At 36.9% G+C, this 23,000-nt stretch overlaps 1 protein-coding gene across 3 annotated transcripts in view; it reads right to left on the minus strand.

Moving 5' to 3' along the window:
- MYO16 (myosin XVI) overlaps positions 1-23,000 on the minus strand; it is a 357,379-nt gene that overhangs the window by 214,302 nt on the left and 120,077 nt on the right. For all 3 annotated transcript variants that reach the window (XM_063149977.1, XM_063149978.1, XM_063149976.1), the window contains exon 4: positions 20,779-20,922. In XM_063149977.1, the coding sequence (XP_063006047.1) occupies positions 20,779-20,922 (144 nt within the window). The remainder of the gene's footprint in view (positions 1-20,778; positions 20,923-23,000) is intronic.

Genomic DNA, 23,000 nt, shown 5'->3' on the forward strand with positions numbered 1-23,000 from the left:
TATGCAGAGTGACATCAATGTGTAGATACAGCAAGAAAGATTGAACTCTGGTGATCAATAATAACTGAGTAGACTTCACATATTTACATAATATCCCCCCATTATCAGAAATCTAAGCCTGCTGTGAAAGAGAAAATGATTTTAGCTAGTGAAAGGACAAAAGATTTCCTTTCTAGCTCCAGCAAGGATTGAAAAATACTTCATATTTTATTAGGATCACACTAGTTTGTATTTTTTAATTCTGTTTTAATTTCTGTCTATTTACCTACCTGTAGAATCTCTGTTGTTTTCAATGTGTTCATTTCAGAAAACCAGAGTAGAACAGATAATTTCCAAATAAAGTGCTGTTCCTTTAAGATTAGCTAGAGAGCTCAGGAGCAATGTTGTTGAAGTTAGATGTGCACAGTTCCACAGTACTCATCTATGTGCATACCCACATTTTTTAACAACATGATGCAGTTTAAGATGGTTTCCCACTCAGTGGAAGAGAGATGAGCAACGTCAGACTCAGTGTAGAGTACATGACACAATGTACATCCCCACTGCAACTTAAACCATGATCACATCTTTGTGTAAACTTGGAGCTAATGTAAGATAGTACAAAGAACATTGCTTTTGCTTAACAGGATGCTGTAGGAGCTGAACTCTTCCTCACCAAATCATGTTCCAGAAGATGGGGAAAGAACCAAATAGCTTCTGAAGTCTAGTCACTAGTGGAAGTTTTGATTTGCGAGAATTTACAAGCGCTAGCAACTGCATGGCATCATCACGTGAACAGTCCTCTACAGTGCTCTGTCCCTATATAAGCTCCCTTTGGCCCTTGGGACACACATCCAGGTATAAATGCAGCCACAAACTCTCAAGACTGTGTTGCTGCAGCTGTATCCAGTGGATCAATGTCCAAACTCCCACTGCTAAGCTAAATGTTGAGTTTAGTCCACATTCTACAGTTAGGAAGCCTAATTAGTGATATTGTTAACTCAGAGGCAATTAATAAACAATCTCTCAATCTGTTTTTTTTTAATAATTAACTGATTCTAAAAATCAATTTTTCATGCACAGGGGTAATTTTTTCATTCAGCATTTAATTTTTTAGAAAGTCTTAAAACTTCCTTTTGTACTATTATCTGGCCAATATTACTTCCTACTATTTCTTATTTCTAGTGCTGTGATGCAACTTATTATTCCCAAATGAAAAATATGTCTACCTACCATTACTCAAAAAAGCCCAAAAAACCAAGGGCCGAGGAATCTCCATTCTGAGGAATGTGCCCTTATTTAAAGATTTAAAATTATTTATTTCCTTCGGTGTCTCTGAAATCTACAATATTTTTTGTATTGGCTGTCTAACTTTATCAGGATAGGTGAAAACCATATGAAAAGCTATGGGCTTAGACCTTCTCCAGCCATCTCCAGTGTTCAAGGACAGTGTTCTAACCACTGGGTTGTATGTCCAGAAAATCAATGCCATCACAAAAATATGGACAGCAGTGTAATCTGATTTAGGCATTGTTTGAGGACTCCTAACTTACCAAGGTTCCCCAAGGACTTGGGAGACATTTGAGCATTTCTCTGCCTAGGTACTCCTCTTGCTTACCTTCCCAGCTAGGATGTCACGGATTTTGCACCCAAACATTGTGGTCAGAAGGGTTTCCTGGTGAAACTACTTTCTGAACCAGAGTCAGCATCAATCCACTTTAGGTGGAAATTGGGCAGATTCCTGAAAGTCTGACTATGATTCAACGAAATTATTGAAATCCTTTCTTCTGTTACATACCTTAAATTATTCTCTAAAACCTGTGGGCCATGCAGGTTATTTAAATATTTGAAATAACTAAGTAATTTAGGTTTATTCATACAGTAGAAAGTCCCAGGTGCATTATAAAATATTTGTAATATAGAAATGATGACCCAGCAATTGCCTCTGTCTCCTAGGATTACCACCATTGGCTTAATGAGGTTTTAAGAAGGCAATGAGAAATACAGTAGACCCTGACAAATATGTGAATATATGTGGGTATTTAAAAAAAAAAAAAAAAGAAAATAAAAAAAGGACAGAGGCAGAAAAAAAATAATAGACCTGTTGCTATGGAAAAAACAAAACCAAAATCCAAATTTTTTTCCTAATAGGAGGCTTCAATACAGTTTTTACAATGGTTCAATTGTTCTACAATATACTAGCTGTGTGCAAATTGTGCAGTCACCTGTCAACCCCATCACAAAATCTGACTTTTTAATATCTACCTTTATTCTTATATTAGTAATCTAGTTTATTCAACTCCACATATTCTACATGTATATAACAGTGTACAGTTATATGAATGCAAATGTACAAACATGTACATAGTATTTTCTCATCTATGTTCATCAATTTCCTGCAGGGATAGGCAACATTTTTCCATTAACAGCTTGAACACTTCACTTTTTCATATTTTTTTTAAATATAACCACATGACTTACGAACCACGCCATTTTTTAAATGTCATTAACCATGATTAAATGCAATTCTTCATAAAACATTAGTGGCATTTCACTTCCTGTGACATGTGCAGTTAAGTTTTCCCCCCTTCATTGACCTACTTTTTCAAATTAATTCCATGAAAATGCTTTGCTTGTTGAAGGACACCCAAGGTTTACACACACACACACCCCTGAATGTTCTCATGTATGCCACGGCTACTGTGCTAATCCTATGTCCTTGCCAAAGCCCTTAGTACACAAACAGTTAAAAAGAAAGCAAAAGTAATCAGGATATAAAGCTCTATTTGTTTGAGAATAAGGAAACACAGGAAATCCCACATGCTCATGGCTCCATGGTGCCATGCAACCATGCTCTCCAACCTCAACAGTTTCCATAAATTTTCATCCAATATACCAAATCCCACAAATCTAGCTGGCTCCTCTTTGTGGCTGCTATTAGACTTGCTGAATCTCATTCCTTAACAAAGCAAAAGGAATAAAGTTTCTCTACACAGTGTTGTGGTTTAGGTCATTAGCACTGGATACCACATTACACAAATCCACAATGCTGAACAGATGAGGAACAGTTCTCAAGGCAAAGCTAGGAAAAAAAAAAGCTGAAGACTTCACATTAGGAAACCACAGACAAAGAAATAAAAAATTAAGTGAGATTGAGCAGCTGCTCTCAGTTCAAAAGCATGTCTTCCTTCCAACTCATTTCAACAACAGATTTTCTGCAGGCAGAAAATTATTTCACAGAAATCACAATACAGCTACTAAAGAGGTGGGGAAAAAAGTGATTACAATTATAGATCCTTCACTGACAGTTCCCCTACCTGCTGCCATCATAATTGAGTTTTGCCTGCTTAGTAAGAAGAAAACTGACAGACACAAGCTGAGTAACCTCTTCTATATTCTCTTTATAAGCACAAAACAATCAAGAAAATATTTTGCTAAATCTAAATATTATCTCTCAGAATACTGATTGTGGACTCAATACTTTCATTTTAACTTTTCTCCACATAAATCTTTAAGGAAGACCCTTCCCCACGACACCATAGATTATTAAGATATTTGGGAGATAGATAACCAGTATCTACACACTCCAGAGTAAATAAAAGATTGCTGTTCTGGAACTAAACATCAAAAGAAATCCTGATTCAGGACTAGAAATTTACCATGAAGGAAATACATTTCTAAATATTTACTTTTGCTCTTCCACTCCCTAGTCTTGACAAAGAAATGGAAAGGGATCACAAACATTTACAAGCTATCTACAAAGATATGGAAGTTCAGTACAGCCCATGGCAAACATTACAGTCACCTCAAAGCTATTCTAGCTGCAGCTTTGGCTTTTTGCCCCTTAATATAGCTTGCCAGAAGTACAAAAAAAAAAAAAAAAAAAAAGACAGCATACTTCCCTTGTAGAAGACAAGAGTGCATCTGATGGAAACTCATTCTCCAAATAGGAATATCTGCTGCACAGCTAACCCTAGCAGCCTCCTTCCTTTCATACAACTTGAAGAAAAGCAAGGAAGCAGAAATTTCACCTTACAAAAGCAATCCTTTAAAACCCCATTCTTCATCCTTCATCAGGCAATTTCCATCACTGCAGTCTGTGGGGAACACAGCTGATATTTTATTAAATGGGAATTTCAGTAACTCCAGACTGATGACTTGATCTTCAAAGTATTATGTTTTACAAATAATAAACCACGTCTTCTCTTGGGCAGTTATGTTACTTGCAGTTAGTTAATGTTGTCATTATATTACAAAGATTCTATTGCCATTACATTGCACGGGTTCCACATTGCTAGAGTTTTGTACCTCCTTGATATTTCTTGTAGGCATCTCCTCTAGGCACTGACTCTTCCTCATCTTCACAGCAGCCAACTCCAGTTCCCACCAATCCACTCTTTTATAACACTCTCCTGACTGGCTACAGCTGCAACCTGTTAACATCAGGTCTGCTCCTCATCTTTAGTAATTGGTTCAGCTGCAACTCTTTAGGGGATAAGATTACATTCTACACCATCTTCATTCACCCCTACTATATCTCCCTACAAGTTAAGTTCCACATCAAAACACCACTAGCCCTCAACCATAAAGTATGCCATAACTTTTCTAAAATAAAAGGTTTTCATCAACAAATTCTTATGCATTGAAACCTGAACTCCTAAAAGCATTGAGGAATTGCAAACAGGGGCCTCATGAAGTCTGAAAATATTTTCTTTCTTTCTTTACAGAGCGTCTCTTAGCAAAGTAACTAGGACCCAAGCTCCATGTCTATGCATATAAATTCAGAACTAAAATCTGTGGATCACAAATCGAACAACTGTTAGGTGCACTAACAAATGTTTCATGCATGCCTTACTTGGGCTTGTGTAGCTATAGAGAAAATGCAGGGAACAAATCCTCCTGCTCAGCTGAGTTCCTTCATAGCAGGGCATCATATTAAGGTGTACTCATGAAAACAAAATCTCCCTTAATACAAATAGAAAAGCCTCTCACTTCCTTTTACATGGACTTGCAGAGGGCACAGCTCTGCAAACTGAGCTGACCCAGCACACCATTTACAGGACTTCTTCCATTACCTTGAATCAATGCTTAGCTGCAGCAGGAATTTCCACCTCTCACACAGGAAAGGCTGCAATATTGCTGTCTGCAATATTTGCTCTATTTCAGGGCTTTCAACTTTGTAAGAGTTGCTACTGTCTATAAATCCATGCTTGTCACATTACCAAAACTTTTCTTTCACAGGGAGTAGGAACTGTCTGCCATCTGGATGAGTTTAACTTGTGATATAATAAAGGTCTGAATTCATTTTCAGCATGCCTGATCCCACCCACATCATAAAAACACAAACACAAAGCTCAATCCCTTATGTCTGTGACAACGCAGCCTACAGAATCAAAGCTGAATTCAGAGCTGTATAAGTGCCGTCCAGACACATAAAATAACCTAAAAAGGACAAAACACATATCTTCAAAAAAGCACTCTCAATAAATCAGGAGAGAATGCAGCGCTGAAAATTTTATGCTAACACTTTTATGTAAATGCTAAAATAGATGCATTTTTATTAACACAAATTTATGTTATGCCACTATTACTCACTTATTTCTATCATACGTACATGCTAAACCAGTTAAGGAATGATCATATAAATCTAGTTTGATATTCACTCATCCTTGTATAAGTAAAATATTTCAGCTGCACTGAGGATAAAATTTCTTTAATTCATGGCTCTTCTGGGTTCCATGTTGCAAAAATGGGCACCAAAATCTGAATACACAGCTTAACTGCTCATCAAAACAGACTTACTTTCCTGTTATAGTCTAGAAATTAAGATTTATGGGAGCATGCCAGTGTGCATAATGAACATCATAGTGTTCCAAAATTCCCAGGCATGTATCTCTATGACATGCTGGGTAAAAGGGGATAAAAGTATGTGCCAATACAGTATCTGTTCATAAAAAAAAATCCTATAGTTGTATATACAGGATCACCGATGCCTGCAAAAATCCCCAATTTTATTTGAAAATGTGCTTCTTGATTGTTGCATTACTCCACAAAATAGTAAAAAAGTAGTACTTTAAAATTGTCAAAGTTCCACTACCATTTTGGCAACCATTTAGTTCATGAATAAAGCATTTTCCTCCTTAAACTAATAGAATGTAGGCAATGTCAGTTCACAGAAAAGATTTTCAGTAGAGTTAAAAAAAAAAAATAAAACAAGGCTGTCATGGCACATATTACAGATTGCTTGACAGGCATAGTCTGTTTGACTAATGCATGCAGAAGATAAAAGAATTAGCACTGATGACTGAAAATGAAAGACCAACATTTTCCCATCTGTTTGTGCACCATGGGGACTTAAATTCCGCCCATCAGCTGGAAGGCATGAAAAAGGCAAAGAAAATCCCACTCAGTTCCAGTCCTGAACACTTCTGAAAACACTCTGGAAGTGTAGCATGCTTGCAACAGCATCTTTCAAAGTAAAACACAACTAAGCACGCAGTTCCAAAATAAAAAGTTAAAACCTACTTATCCAGAAATGGTCAAATAAAAAGTAATGTACATTTCTCAAGTTACCACTATTGCCATGTCCTAGAACTACAAAATTCATGAGGATTGGGGAACACTCTATTAATTCTAAAGGCATACAGATTTGTACTTGGATATTAATCAGACAGCAAATTGTCTTTCATGGTGGTTCTTCAAATTCTGAATCCTAATACAAACCACCAAGGTTTCTTGGAATTTAAGGTCTTAATCTCTAAGCTAAATATAATCTGATTTCCTTGACTTAGCTTTGCCTCAAGCAATTATTCTTATTTTCTCTCTTCTCCCACACAAATATCTGGAAACGCTGAGTACCATCCAGCTAGTTTGACTAGAATTGCAAGAACAAAGTTATTTTTGTTATATGCATTTCTGTTTCTTAACTTCCATACTTTATTCGGAAGTTTTTTAACAACTTCAACTGATCATTCTTAATGTCATGAAAATCTCCACCTCAAATGCATGACTGAATTTTGCCATACAATTTGAACACTAATTGCCTGTGAGGAAACAGGCCTTAAAACCAATACTTTTTCTCTTGCTTTTATTGGCTAGATGGGAATTCAGGCATGAGACAGTTTAGTTTAGCCACAGTGTAGGGCAAATGAATCTACACTTTCTGGTGTGACAGGCCATGGGCAGGACACTTTCAGTTCTAGGGCTCTCACATAAGTACAAGTTTAAACATCCAATTCTCCAGTCTCTGCTCATATGCTTTATTCAAACAGAAATTACAGGAACCAATCTTACTCTCAAGATATGCACTTGTCTTCATACAATATCAATATTTCAATATTTTATCTGCCAAAAATTTTCCTTCCATTGAAAAAAAGAACAGTTACACTAAAGAGCAGCTAATGAAGAATTATATATTTATGATTTTCATCTCCAAAGCCAAGTATGACAAAAAAAAACCAATAATGGTGTTTCTTTTTACTTTCCTACTTTATGAAGGCACCTCTTGGTTCAAAATACATGTTGCACATTTTCAGTAAGGGCTTCTCAGAAGAGAGACAAAAAGATGAAGCATTAGGGTATCAGAAGGTCTCTAAGAGGATGAAGACACTCCTTTTAGCTTAGTATGCAAAAAAAAATTTATTTTGAAAAATTACATGAATTGAATGTACCTGTTTGAATGTCACAAAAATAAGTTGATTTACTTTTAACTCTTTTAAAACCATTTTATCTGAAAGTCTGAAAAAAAGAGAAAAATTTTCAGAATGTATTTTCTCACTGAAATTTTGTATTTTTATTGAAAGTGGAGGTAGACTAAAGAATTGAAGAAATTATAAAAAACTCAACTTGCATGTTATATATCACAAAAAAAGGTTCTTTTTGCCTAGAATAGCGTTCTCATTCTGTTCTATTATTAAGACGCTGCAGCAAAAATCCAAAAGATCAGAATGAGGTCAAGAAAAGGATAGCTGAAGTTCAGAAGGAGGGGTATTTGACTTGATATTGCCAGCACTCAAATTATTTGGCAAGAAAAGGGAATTAGAAAGGAAACTTCAAAGAGCATTGATGACTAAAGACTAAAATTTCCCCATCTGTTTCTGCACATGGGACCTGCAAACTTCCCATCAGTAGCAGAACTTATGAAAAAAAAGAAATTATTCAAGCACTGAATGTCTCTGATAACAGTATAGAAGCACACTTTCTTCTAATTTTACTTTAATTGTAATTGTTAAAAATTATGACAGGCATACAGAAAAATGATCAGTTCCTGTCTTCTATAATACTCCAGCAAAAGGTCACTTTTTGCCTTTTATTTTTAGAACAAATAGAAAGAAAATTTCCTTCACAAAGCAGGGAATGAGCCTTTGGAATTGTATGTCAAAAAGTCTTTTAATCTGACACCACAGTTAGAGTTAACAGTTACTTTATAGCCACTAAGCAAGACTGTAATTATATAAGGTCAAAAAAATCTCATACTTTAGGAATTAAAAAGATCATTCCCTGGGGTTAGCAAGAGCAGTCACTTGTGTACCAAGCTGGACAGTTAGCAAGGGACAGCTTTATTGTAGGCAAAATGGAGATAAGAAGCATCCTCTGATGATCCACTACTGTACTGATAAGTACAAATAAAATATGTGATAACAAGGTTCACGTTTGACTAGTACATTTCCTTACGAAGTCCTATGTGTTTGTATGTATATACATGCATATATGCATGCATATATATTGGAAAGTAGTCAGACACACATAGATAGATAGATAGATAGATAGATAGATAGATAGATAGATAGATAGATAGATAGATAGATAGATAGATAGATAGATAGATAGATACACACACATACACTCCAAACAAAACTGCAGGAGAAAGTTCTGCCTGGCAGCTTCACTCAAAAGTGTTTCCACTCCTGGCACACCACAGAAGAGGGCAGAACAAAAAAAAAAAAAAAAACAAAAAAAAACCATGGCTGCAAAGAAAGGAAGTTGATTTTGATGGCTCAGTACAGATTGAAAGTTGTTTTTTGAAGAGCTTGTAGTTAACATGTTCAGTGTAAATAACATAAATGTAGCAAATCTAACTAACCTTGAGGGGCAAACCTCAAGGCCCTGTTTAACCTGATGGTCTTCTCCTCAATCCTCACGTTTTGGGGGAATTTTTCCCTTCCTGTCTATGCACACTGTCATATCCATGTCTATGTATTTATGTTACTGGGGAAATCCAGATGCTGAATGTTTTATATTTCGTTCTCCAGTCCATTTTAAGGTTACATGCACACATGTGTGTATGTGCATAATGTGTATATATGTGTGTATAGGTGTGTGCCTGTGTGTGTGTGTAAATTAAATACACTTGAAATGGCACAAATGAATAAATAGCACTACTTCAGGTGTGACATCAGATCTTACAATTTTATTAATGCAGAGAAAAAAGAGCCCACATTAACGTATATAGGCACTCAGTAAAAAGAAAGAAAATCTGTGTTACATGTCTCTGGTGTAAAAGGCAGAAGATTAAACAGCATGCAATAAACAGTAGCTGTGTACAGCATAGAGTTTCTGCAAAGATAAATGCATCATGCAAGGAAGTAAGAGTACAAAACTGCTATTTTAACTCAGTTAATTTGCATTCTTGTTATGAGACAGATTAATTGTGTTGATTGATAACATCAATGTGTGCCCAAGTGTACAGGGAAGGGACTGTACAGCAGCTTAATCTGCACTCAGGGTGATGCTGTCTTGCTGGTTAGTAATTAAATCTAGATCTTCTAGAAACAAATCATCATGTGAAATACCAAACCAATTTAGGGAGTTTAGTATGCCAGTCACCTTAACACAAACCTGGCTTCTCAGAACATCAGCATATAATTAGAGAACTCACCAGAAGAGCAGAAAACTCCATTATTTTCCTGTGCTTGGGTAATGAATAAAGTGCCGTAGACAAGAAAATCTTCCAGTCATAGTCAATAGTAACTTGCTGTGTGGGACTGCAGCAAGTTAGTCCCTAATATAGCTGTGGGGGAAATATGTGCTCCATGCCAAACTTTGAAATTGATTATATGAAAAGAAAAACATATACTTATAAATCCTAGCAATAGAAGTATAACTACAGCTAACATTTATATATTAACCAAACATAAGACTCCACAGCTATGTGCAATAATTGGTCTCTGTGGATATATATATATATATATATATATATATATAGGAAAAGTGATGAAACTTTAACAAAATTGAAATAAATACTTCAAAGATATAATGCTGTACCATCCAACGATTTGTCTATATGTTTTATCAGACATATTTTTTCCTCATGTCCATAAAGTGTAATATTAGCAGTCAATGTTGAAGTAATAGGCATTAATCTATCACCTTGCAAATAAACAATTGTCCATAATCAATCCCTTACAATTCTCTGGTCTTCATTCCAGAAAATAAATTTTTCCACCTCCCAGTACTGTCATAATTTTAAGGAACATCCTTCTCAAAAAATGCAAGTTGGTAATCTTGCAGTATTCACTAATTCAACAAATACTTTCCATTATTTAACATTTGGAAAAATATATTTAGTGTGTTTGAAAAATTCACAATATATCACAGTTTCCAATGGGAGTAATTTGAAATTTAACAAGTCTGGTTTCATAACTTCAAATAGCTGAAGATACAGCTGTTATTTAGAAATAATTTAAAGGTTAGTTTTCTCCTGTGCTGTCATAGGCTGGCTTTTATACATTTTCCAACATCTCTTTAGCCTTTCATCCTTACAAGCAGCAACCACATCTTGCTCAAACTCATTATCAAACCAGAAAAAATAAAGTACATCCAACTTTCCATTATTTTTCTTTTTATGGCTTTAACTCCTACACTTCACTATCCAACCCAGTCTCATTACTTTATATTATTCTATACTGAACTGAATTACCTAGTTTTTCCACACATAGTCCACATCAATTATTCTAGATTTGGAAAATCAATACTTTTGCTCCACCTTTGCTATTCTAACTGAAAAGTCTTCAAACTCACGTGCAAACCTGAGTCTCCTAATGACCTTCGTGCCACCTCATTTATTAGCCCCACTAACCCTGCACTGTTACAATTTTCCTAAACCATCTGCTTTCAATGTATAAGCCAGCTTTTCCTGCAGCAGTTTTCTTTCCAATGACTTTGCACATCAATCTTTATGGTGGCATATCAAGGTAAGTTGTCCTTGAACTTTTGATAAATTGTATCAGCGCTGCAATTTCCCCTCCTGGCTCACTCACAAATTCAAGAATTCATGGACGTTCATCTGGTGGTTCATGCTCCCAAGCCCTTCTAAATTATGCATTACAAACTATGCCATAGTAATATTTCATTCCAGTATTTCTGAAATGAAAACACATAAAAAGCCATATACAGCTGGGAGGAGGCGGCTGGTTTGAGTGGTTTGGGAATTTTTTTTAGCATTCAGGGAGAGCTCTTATCAAAATAAATAATATATTAAATAATATAATAAAATATTTTTTACTTTATTCATGAATGGTGCAAACTTTTAAAAATTATTATTATATTTTAATGACAAAAATTTGGTTGAATACTTCATTAAAAAAATGTTTAAATCCTAATGACATGGTGATTCAAGGTCTGGTTCTAAGTTCAGATTGCTTCAATACTTGATGTCAAAATCAAGTCAAAATCTGTCACAGTTGGAAAACATTGCTCTCAAAGATATATATCTAAATTAAAGAAGTGCATTGTTGTCATGATTACTAAATTATACTGGCTTTCCAATCCTACATACAAATTAAACACATGCTTTTTATTTAAATTTGGCTAGGAAATTTCCATCTTCCCTGATGACAGTATTTCCTAACATTTTAAAAAAATAATAAAACATCCTTCTTCCCACTGAAAATCCAGAATTCTGGTTTATAAATAGTAAGTACTTCTTAAGAACACAATTAATTACTGACCTAAATGCCATTCTCAGCTTGTTTCCAGAGACTAAACATCTAGCTTTTCTGGCCTTGGAGATTCTTTTCTTGAGGAAAAAAAAAAGGCTTTTTCTTTTTCCTTTGATTTCATGCTATTTGACCATTATGTATTTTGCTTTTGAATATGAAACAGTATTGAAAACAAACAAACAGAAATATTTCAAATGCTTGAAAAATTGTATGCTTGCCCAGTACTTAACTTTTCTTTTTGAACTATGTTCTTCCATGAATTTTTCTCCTGGCTCTTTTTGGGCTACAGAAATTTAGCATAATCTGACAGGCATCAAAAATCTACTATATAACTTTACTTGCTATTTATTTTTCACAATATTATGTTTTTAATATCCTCTGTATGTTACTTTATTGTCTTAAGAACACAATGAGAATAATTATATCCACACTTTCTGAACAGCTGTTCATGAGGAAATAAAATACTAGAATGGATCTCCTGAAGCATCACTTTGGTAATGCAGGTAACACATAACACATAATCTCATTGATGACTTTAAGATCAATTTTAAAGCCAATTAGGGATCAGGTCTGGGGTTTTTAAATCCCTATCACTCCTGCATGGAATGCTGCTTTCCAACATATGTCTCCTAGCATTAAGAATGCTTAGTTTCATTCTGTCTTAACTTTATTGTTGGACACCTTTGCAATCACTTGCTTTCATGCTAGCAGTAACTTCAGGTTTTAAAAGCTTTTTCTTACTTCTTCCTCTATCCTGATAAATTTACAGAAATTTTTATAACCTCCCCGATTTGATTTTTTTAAGTACAACATATTATTTTTACTCCCTTTTCTTAAGATAAGCTTTTTACTCCCTTGCTTATCCTTGCAGGTTTCCTTGGTACAATTTCCCACTCCTGAAAGTGGCTGTAGATAGCAAACTGCAGGCTGTCATTACTTGGACAGCAGCAAAACCACTCTTCCCTTTCTCTTGGCAACATCTTCATTCTGACAAATCCAAGAATCTGGTTTTCCCCAGCTGCAGTTACATGTTTGCAGCAAACAATTGTCTTAAAATTGACTGAAGCTCTGAGGTCTTTTTCCAGATTTCCAGCTGATGGTTCCTGAGAATATCACAGAAATGTCTGTTGCTCAGAGCATGACCTTGTATTTGTACACTGAAATTTCAAGCCATTTTAATTACTTAAGTTGTCAAAGATACCTTAGGATTTCTCTGTGACATTACAATCCTCACCCCAATAGAGAAGACATTGCAGCATTGTCTTCAACATATTTCATTATCATACCTCTATTTTTCTTCTCAAGGTTATCGCTGAAAACTCTAAATTAAATAATGTCACAGGACCAATCCTAATGAAACCTCAGCAACTCTCAGGCCCATTTCTCTATTAATAGCTAGGCTGTTGTCTTGTTACCAAGTTCTTCACTACCAAGCAGCTTTTCACCTCTGCAATTTAACTAAGAGTTTTCCTCAATTCCCTAGCTACTCTATGAGCAACTCTCAGAATAATTATGTCAGTGATTCAAGTAGAGGCCACTTGGCATGAAGAATGAATTTCACCTTCTACAAACATCCCCCCGTGGTGGAACATCCCCAGACCATCTTCTTCATTGCACAAAAGTATGCTTACTGAAGATCAAAGCCAGATGTTGATTTTCATTATTTTGTCATTCCTTGATCCTCTTTCTCTGGGGAAAAAGAGAATATGAATGAAGTTTATCCAAAATTCCCCATTTTTGTGCTTGTTGTCCATCTCTCAGCATACTTTTTCCTGATCTGCTCCAGCCAAAACTAGGGTTGATATTTTTTCCAGCAGGTCTAACTCTCTTTTACCTCCAGGAGCTTTTGTTTTCTGGAAATGCTCTAAGAACTCCAGAGTATACAGATCTGCTACTTAATAGCCATGGTCTGTGTCCTAAGTCTCATCCCCAACCACAAATGTTTTCCACCTGAACAGAGGAGGGAGAATGAAAGGGGTGGAGGGACGAAGGGAGGCAGAGAGGGAAAGTGTCTCTGTTTGTGGGTGAGATTTTTAGACATCAAAGGAGTATTTACAGACTTTTACATCATACTTTCTGTGTCTACTTCCCATGTAAAAAGGCTTTGATTTCTGCCATGATTTAATGGTTTTTGTACAGTGAACTGCAGATTCTATTTCACTGGCTATTTCTCTTGTCAACTGAAGTTCAATGCTACATCTTTTCTCTTTATATTATTCTCATTTCTTCTCTAGGCTATCTCATTACTTTCATGATAGTGCTCAAAGTTAAATGCTTTGACCATTTTGCTGTATCCAGTTAAGTTCCTGTTCTTATGTCTCCTTAAACCACCTTTAGTGCTGCATGACTAGCTAGCTTCATCACTTTTTGCCAGCCTTTATGGAGAAGGACTAATATTTCTACAGTTTCCCACGAGTGTTGCCATCTGGTGTTCAGCAACTCATTAAAAGGCATCACCTAGATTAGTTAATTAGTGGCCTTCATCTAGGTTAATTTTATGTTATCTCAGCTAGGAATGATGAAAGGCTATAAGCCAGTAGTACACACTCTCTGGAAGTTCCCTCCTACACTTCTCACACATCCACCAGCCTCTGCAAACTGAGTGAATTCAAATAGATACCCACAGCTTTCACAGAAAAAATGCTATTTAAATTTCCTTACTACAAATATTGGTAACAATATATTCCGCCTCTAGGAATACAGAAGAATCATTTTTCTTTTGGGCTACATGATCATTTATACTGTAAACTGTTAGCCACTGTCTCCTCATGACCTCTAACCACTCCTCATTCTTTCCCCTTCCCTGCTTCCTCCCATATTGACTCAAAGGAGGAAGTCATACTGAGCAAGATTGAGTGGGAGGGCAGAATTGCTCCCTCTGAGGAAGTAATTGTTTCTGGAACTATGAAATAGAAAGACCTTTCTTTAAGTTTAAAGATAATGGCATTTTGATAATTCATCCCTGCTTGCTAACACAGCCTGACGCAGTTGCAAAGAACAAGGGCAAAATAACTATGTAACTGCTGTCTGATTACATGACTTCAGATATGTGCCATTCTCAACTGCATGGGGGAGCAGAAAACAGAGTTACAGCCCCATAAAGACTTCCTTTCTGCTCCCACCAGGAAGTCAGTTCATGTAATTTTTTTTTCCAGTACAAATATATCTGGTTTTGGAAAGGGGATTTTACACCAAAATCAAAAGTGGATTACACATACAGTGGATAGTATTATCTACCTGACACTGCTCATCTATTCTTGCTGTAAATCTAATGAATGATTTTATGGTAACTCCCTTTTGCACACTGCCAAGCACAGATTTTCCTAAGTTCTTAAATAGGGGAGTGAAAAAATACTCAGCCTCTTTTTTTATTTTTTTTTAATTTGTACTTTTAGCCTTCTTTGCCAGATTTGCATTTTGTGCTTCAATTTTAGGTTCCAAAAAGTACACGACGAAACATTTAATTAGTTAGCAGACAGAAGGTACACTTACTTTTCCTGGTAAGGTCAGTTAAAAAAAAATGTTTTAAGAATGTTCTGAGGATGTAGTACTGATCTCTGCTTTTCTAATTAATTAAGTGCCAGGTTTATCACAGTAATGCTTTCAGTTCTATGAAAGAATAAATAATGAGTCTCTACTGTGCCACATATTGTACAAACATGAAAATACCACTTCCACCTTCCTAGTTTCATTTGAAAGATCTGCCTTGAAGATGGTGAAACTCTAACATTCATGTTGCCCACTAAAAGGTGCCTCCTGACCATAGTAAAATGAAGTGAAGTACACTATAAAAACACAATCTCATCAACTTTCTCTGCTGCTCTTAGCCTCAGGTCAGTCCACATCAAAAGATTTCATGATTCTTTGGGAGTGCAAGAAAGGAAAAACCACCCTCAAAACCAAAATCAAAGTACAGTAGAAAAGAAAAATCATAGTTATCAACCTGTAATGTGTGAGCCAAACTGTACAGCTTCATAATGATTACCTGTGCTATGCTCTGAAATTAGTGTAATAAACAGCAAGTCATAAAGAAGCCTGTGGTTTGCAACACAGCCATAGTTATCTTGAAAAAAGAACCAATATGACTGTGAACCAGTGCTGATCCTCTAAAACACAGAATTCATGATGAAAAATAATGAAGAGTAAACAAAAATAATTAAAAAAAAGAAAATAGAAGGTTCTAAAAAGTGGTATTTTTATCTACCGAGCCTACTGCCTGAGTAGACAAGGTTAATATACAAAACTGCAACAGTATCAATGTTTATTCCACCACATGTGTGCAGTTTCTGGCTGGGATTGAGTAATTTTCCTCCCAGTAGCCAGCGTGTGTTTTGGATTTGTGTTGAAGTGGGTGTTGATAACCCCGGGATGTTTTAACTATTGCTGAGCAGCACTCACACAGATCCAAGGCCATTTCTGTTCCTCACCCCACCGCTGCAGGCTGGGGGTGCAAAGGAGCTGGGACAGCTGGCCCCAGCCCTTGAGAGGGATATCCCACACCATATGGCCTCATGCTCAGCACATAAAGCCAGGGAAAGGAGGAGGGTGCTCAGAGTGATGGCATTTGTCTTCCCACTGCACTGTTACATGTGGTGGAGCCATCTCAGCTTCCCTGGAGATGGCTGAACACCTGCCTGCTGATAGGACAGCGTGAGTTAATTTTTCTTTTGCTTTGCTTATGTGTGCAGCTTTTGCTTTCCCTATTAAACTGCCTTTATCTCAACCCACTTTTTCCCCTTGTGATCCTGACCTGGGGCGAGTGAACGAGAAACTGTGTGGGGCTGAGCTGTCATGACAAGAAGGTAGTTTGAACAGTGCACAAGTGAAGTGAAGGCTACCCACTCTTATGTATCAGTTAAAAGTATTTGAAGCTAAAAATTGTTTTTTGTGGAGGAACAATTAGACTGCAAGAGATGGGTACAAGTTTAAAGCTGTAGCCATTTAAAGGACAGTGAGATGATTAAACACCTGCTACAGCTAACAAAGCAGGAGCAGCAGCTAATATGCTGGTGCTTAGACATTCTGCAACTCTGGTACCATGGGACAAAGAACTAACGTAAAAATCTTGGCTAGTGTTTCAATTCAATATAGAACAAGTGTAGGGATTAATTAAAAATACAATGTTGCAATGCACCCAAAATGACAAAAAGACCACACCCCCACCAGACAGAACTGCTGTCAGCGCATCCACTCTTGAGCCTTCAAAAGGCAGTGAGACAAAACAGAGCAGATCCCTCCAATAAATCTGATTGCTCTTCACACTCTTAAGAAATTTTATGCGGGCACAAATGTATATAAGCCTACACATCTTTGTTCTTAAATAAAAGACACTTCAGCATTCTCTTAACCTGCTACAGGAGCCTCTTTCACCCAAAATCCACAAAGAGCAATTCCCTGTGCCACAGGGAGAGCACACAACGCTGCTGGGACCGAGCAGTGACTGATGAAGGTGACCTGTCCCCCCTCATTGCCGTGTGTGGCAGCAGACCCCCACGGATCACCTCTGATCCCTGCACCTCCTGACACACCCGCGGCACCCCAGGCTAAGCTCCTCACTGACCGACTGCTCAGCACACACGGGCTGGCTCCCCTTGCTGACAGCTCCAACACTGAGGAGACATAAATACATCCCTGGAAAGCTGTGCCACACAGGGTAAAATGTTGGGAACTATGGAAAGAAATAGCTTCAAGCATTTCATTCTGCACCCATTTCAAAACCAGTATTTACAATTCCAATAGCCTTCCAGCAGGACACGACAGATTACCACATTGCAAACAGCTGCAGCCCCTCCTAGTTTGCAGTGAATGAGCTTGGATTTTGTCATGGCTATCCACCAGAGCAAAGAAATTGTGAGTCACCACAGTTTAGGTGATGAATAACAAGTCACTGCATTCATCTGAGTCTCTTGTCTCAGCCAGAGGAAAATGAAGACCACTAAAAGTGGGGTGAAGTCAGAAACTGGGGGTGTTTAAGCAAATCTTCTTTGATAGCCTTCTGGGATCTACATAGACTTTTTTTTCCTACTTTCCCCTCAAGAAATGTTTTAAGTTCTTAATGAGCAAATCTCCTCTGGCTTCTGTGACAGTTCTCCAGAAATCTGAATTGAGCAATTAAAGGATCATGCTGTTACATTTTAAGTCACATCTTTAAAATAGAAAATATGGTGTTGTCTGGGCTATAAATTCAGTCCAGAAGACATATTTATTTAAAAGTAATTCCTGAGGTCACAAGAAGTATTATTTTTTCTTCCAATGAAAAACTGTGGCATAATAGAAGCTGACTGTAGCTCATATTGGCATTATCAAGGTTCATGATACACATTAGACATGGTCCATGAAACACTAACCTCAAGGCAAAGTAATTTCTAATATGAATTGCTCATGCAAAGGCAATTCAGAATTGTGAAAAATAAGTCTCTCCAACCTCAATTTTCATCTTCACATTGTCAAATATTATCAAAAAGAGCATTAATGTGATGTTTCAAAACCTAGAGTTTACCGAAGAATATTTTCCTTCCTCTGCCATCTCTTTAAAAATCTTTAAATCACAAAAGTTTAAAACCTTTATTTTGAATCTAGAAGGGAGAGTCTAAAGATATTATTTATCTAGTCAAGGAAACTCTGCCTTTAGAAGTTCTGACCCCCTAAATGTGGGCAGATTTACTGGAAGTTATCAGAAATAATATGGACAATTCAAACTTTATCTGCAAAAATCCACGTGTACCTCTGTTTATTGGAATTTTAATGTATTAGGTAACCAAGTTATCAGAAAATAATTAGAACCTTCAGATGAAGGCAGCTTGTAACAAACAGGGACCAAGTCAAAAACATTCAAATGATAGGCACAAGAAAATTATTTTGGATATAATCCTGTACAGCAACACTTGAAGTTTAATTAGATTGAGCTTCTTGAAAAAATGGTCAAGGAAAATTTTACAAATGCCCTCTATAACCTAAACTGTTCCCATTGATGACAACAGCACTGTAATCAGAATTTCTGAAAAAAAACCCCCATTACAAGAGTTTCCCCACAGTACAAGAGCTTTTTATAAATAAACTGCTCTGTTCTAGTTTGTTTATCACTCTAGGAGTACATGCAGAATGCAAAGGATACATAGGCTTCAGAGGTATCTACAGTGGACAGATTGAGATAGAATACAAGAGATAAAACATGACTGGAAATTTTATCCTTTATTTGCCAGGAGTAATGACAATGTTCAAAACCAGATGTATCTGATCTTTTTTTGTCGTTTTGGTTTGTTGGGTTTTTTGGGGTTTTTTTACTGTGCAGGTTGCCCAGTGCGTTTGTGGACTTTCCATCCTTGAAGATTTGCGCAGGCTGGTGTGCCTAGCTCTTGTCTGGCAGAGGGAATGGACTAAATAATCTCCCAAAGAGATTTCATGAAATGTATTATCAAGTATACAGTCTAAAAATATATCTCTCTTACCTTTACATGTAACAATGCAATAGAATTATAAGCATGACAAGAAACTCTGACCTTGCAATGACCAATTTAAAACAAAAACATTTAAAAACTCTATAAACAGACTAAAAAGCTTTAAGTCACTTTAAGTCAGACTGTGAATTGTTTCTGCACTACTGTTTTAAAGAGCAAGATCACATTAACTGACAGAAAGAGCTGCATTATTACCATTGCATAAAACTAGAGGTTTTGGTCCTAGGAAAGGAAGCACAAAACATAACCAGAGAATCATTTAGGTTGGAAAGGGCATTTCAGATCATCGAGTCCAACCATCAACACATCACAGCCAATTCCACCACTAAACCACGTCCATATTTGTCACATCTGCACACTTTTTCAATACTTCCAGGGGTGTTGACTCTGCCACTTCTATAGGCAGCCTATTCCAATGTTGACTACTATTTCAGCACAGAAAGTTTTTCCAAGTATGCAATCTAAACTTCCCCTGGTGCAACTTGAGGCCATTTCTTCTTGTCCTGTTGCTTGCTACCTGGTAGGAGAGGCCAACCCCCACCTTGCTACAACCTTCTTTCAGGTTTTCTCTGGGCCTTTTCTTCTCCATCCTGTACAACCCCAACTCTCTCAGTTGCTCCTCATAGGACTTGTGCTCCAGACCCTTCCCCAGCTCCATTACTCTTCCCTGGATTCTCTCCAGCCCCTCAGTGTCTTCCTTGTAGTGAGGGGCCCAAACCTGAACACAGGATTTGAGGTATGGCCTCACCAACGCCGAGTACAGGAGGACAATCACTGTCCTGGTCCTGCTGGCCACACTACTGCTGATACAGGCCAGGATGCCTTTGGCCTTCTTGGCCACCTGGCACACTGCTGCTCTTGAAAAAGGCTGAATGCCAAATCTATTACTATATTGTGCAAAATGAGCATTAAAATGTCAGAGTTGTTTATATAAATATTGAATTTGTCTCATTTTGACCATGCCCACAAACATTTTGTTTATGACTTTTAACACTTTTTAGATACTGAGTGTAAGTGAGCCAATACTTGCTTTTCAGAGGAAGCTTTTAATAAGATTGTCTGAAAAGCGAATCCTTAACAGAAAGTGACAAGGAGAAAAGAGAAGAAATTCTCTGAATATCCCATTTGGGACTGAGTGCTTATCAGAGATATAAGCTCGGGACCACAGAGGAGAAATAGGAGACACTTGACATTGATGTTTGCAATTTATTCTCATTGAAATCCTAAAAAAGCCTTCTAAAATTCCTGAGCACCAAAGCAATGTCAAGAAAAACCAAACACTGTACATGTTTCACTGATATGATTAGCAGCAATATGTTACATTCACACAGCAGTTTCAGACCTTAGGGTGCTCCATTCTGTCTCCTTTTCAAGCCCACAATGCATTGGCTTGCTTTACTTACTAGTAGCAGTAGCAGGACAATATCAGGATTATCACAGGCACAGGCTACATGCATTGATGTCCAAAAATCCTCATCTTGATGATTTACATTCACTCCTCTGTCAATTAGAATTTCTGCAGCAAATGCATTATCATAGCGAGCACACTGGAAGAAAAACAGAGCAGATTAGGGATGGTGTTTTCCTCGGTGTACAACTAAATTTGTTACACACAATTTAAATTGGGCAGATGACACATTGTAGTTAAGCTGCAGTGTTTGTAGGGAACAACAGCCGAGGAATCTATAGAAATAATTGTGTGGAGATTTCCAGTTCCAGGTGCATGACTCACAGAATCCCCTATTTCCTTATGAAATCAGCTGAATCTACTATAAGGATGAGGCTTTTTTCCTGTTCAATACTGCCATTCCAAATCAGTGCACAGGCATCTGTGCAGGATCATGAGTAGTGGTATCTAAGTATATGTGCGCCCACACATACATATGTCCATGCATACATGAATTTCTGCCTTTTATGCAGTTCAGAGTAATATACACCCCTCTTCATACCTCACTTCTATTTCCAATCCACTAACTATACTGATTCCTGTCTGAATCTCTTTGCCAGATGAATACTTTGCACACTGAGAGTGTTATTGTGGGATGGAGGGATGCACGTGTGTGTGTACATGCATGCATGTGTGCATGTTTCTATACCTTGGTCATGGTCACAATTTTGGTAGAGAAGAAGAAAATAGCCTAGAAATTGTGTTGACCTTACTCCTCTGTCATATCTATGACTTTTTATGCATAAGGTTATGGATAATACCTTTAAAGGCAATCAGGGCACCTCAAGTTAAGATCCTGACTCTGGCCTCACACACAGTCTCAGTAACTCTTTAGAGAAGGAACCCATCTCTTTCCCCATGGGGGAGAGGTGATGGGGAGACTAATTTTAATCTGGCATGGAAGCCAGGATACAAAAGGAAGTGAGGAAGAAGGAAAATTGTGACTGGATTTTACTGTCAAGATATAGTTGAGATCTTCAGCAGAGTGCTGCAGCTGCATGTACCCCTGCAATCATACATATAGATAACCCAGAAGATTAATATTAAATTCTATCAGGATAAAAACCAGTCCCACCCAAATGATTTCCAAATACACCAACCATTAAATTATAGAACAGAAATTAAATTCTGATGTATTTCTTTTAGCTCGTGTAACTTATCCAGCAGCTCTAGTAACAGTTTTGTTTTGTTGCATTGGTATCATTCATTGTATCAGTACAACTGAAATCGAGCTGTTCTGTGCTGAAATGTAACAAATCAGAGGTAAGACATTTTATATTGCAGATCAGCATAATGTAACACCAACCACATTTTCAAGACATTGTTAAGAAAAAAAAAAAAACACCACCAAAAAAAACCCCCAAAACCAACCAGTTCTAGAGATGACAGGTATCACTGAGCCATTTTGTGTATTAATAATAGACACAGAGCCTTTGGTGATTAGTTGCAGCTTTGATTTGTTGCTGCTCCTTGATTCTTGTTTAATAGATTTTGTGAAATAATTGTGCAAGCGCAGTTAAGGCTCCAGAATAAAACTGTGACACCCATACTTTGTTATAAGGGTAGGGGTGAGTGGCTGCCTGTGTGAATTGACCTGACACCACGTGCAGTGCACGGGCAGCTCAGGCACCTACTCACTTTTTATTGTACTTCTCCTCTCATGGAACCTAAAGAGAGTTCAGTGAATATTTCTGAAGTGCCCACAGCTTGCCTAGATTAAACCATATTGGGATACTCTCTACACAGACAAAACCAGAACCTTTATCAAGTGTCACATTTGTTTTTTTTTTTTTTTTTAGAATTATATCGCATTTTGATATGAAAAAAAGAAAAATGGAATTTTATAATGAATCAGATTTTAAGAAGAATGTCAATATATATATATTTTTTTTTTTCCACCCATTCTGACACAAAAACATTTAGCCTACAAGTGGAAAGAATAAATACCAAGCTCCCCTTTGGACCAAGCAATCTTACAGTTGTAAAACTAACACTTAAAATGGATCTGAGTGGGCTTTAAGAATATAACACAGGTGCATGTTAATTAATAGTTTCAATTCTTGCTGAAAAATAAATTTGGCTTTTCCTGTTTCCCTGTATCATGATTCTCCTCTCCTGTCTGTACTGCTCCCAAATCAGGGTCAAATCCAAATTTCATTGAATTCAGGTAGGACGAAC

The sequence above is a fragment of the Melospiza melodia genome, chromosome 2, assembly GCF_035770615.1.
Source record: "Melospiza melodia melodia isolate bMelMel2 chromosome 2, bMelMel2.pri, whole genome shotgun sequence".
Taxonomy (NCBI): Eukaryota; Metazoa; Chordata; class Aves; order Passeriformes; family Passerellidae; genus Melospiza; species Melospiza melodia.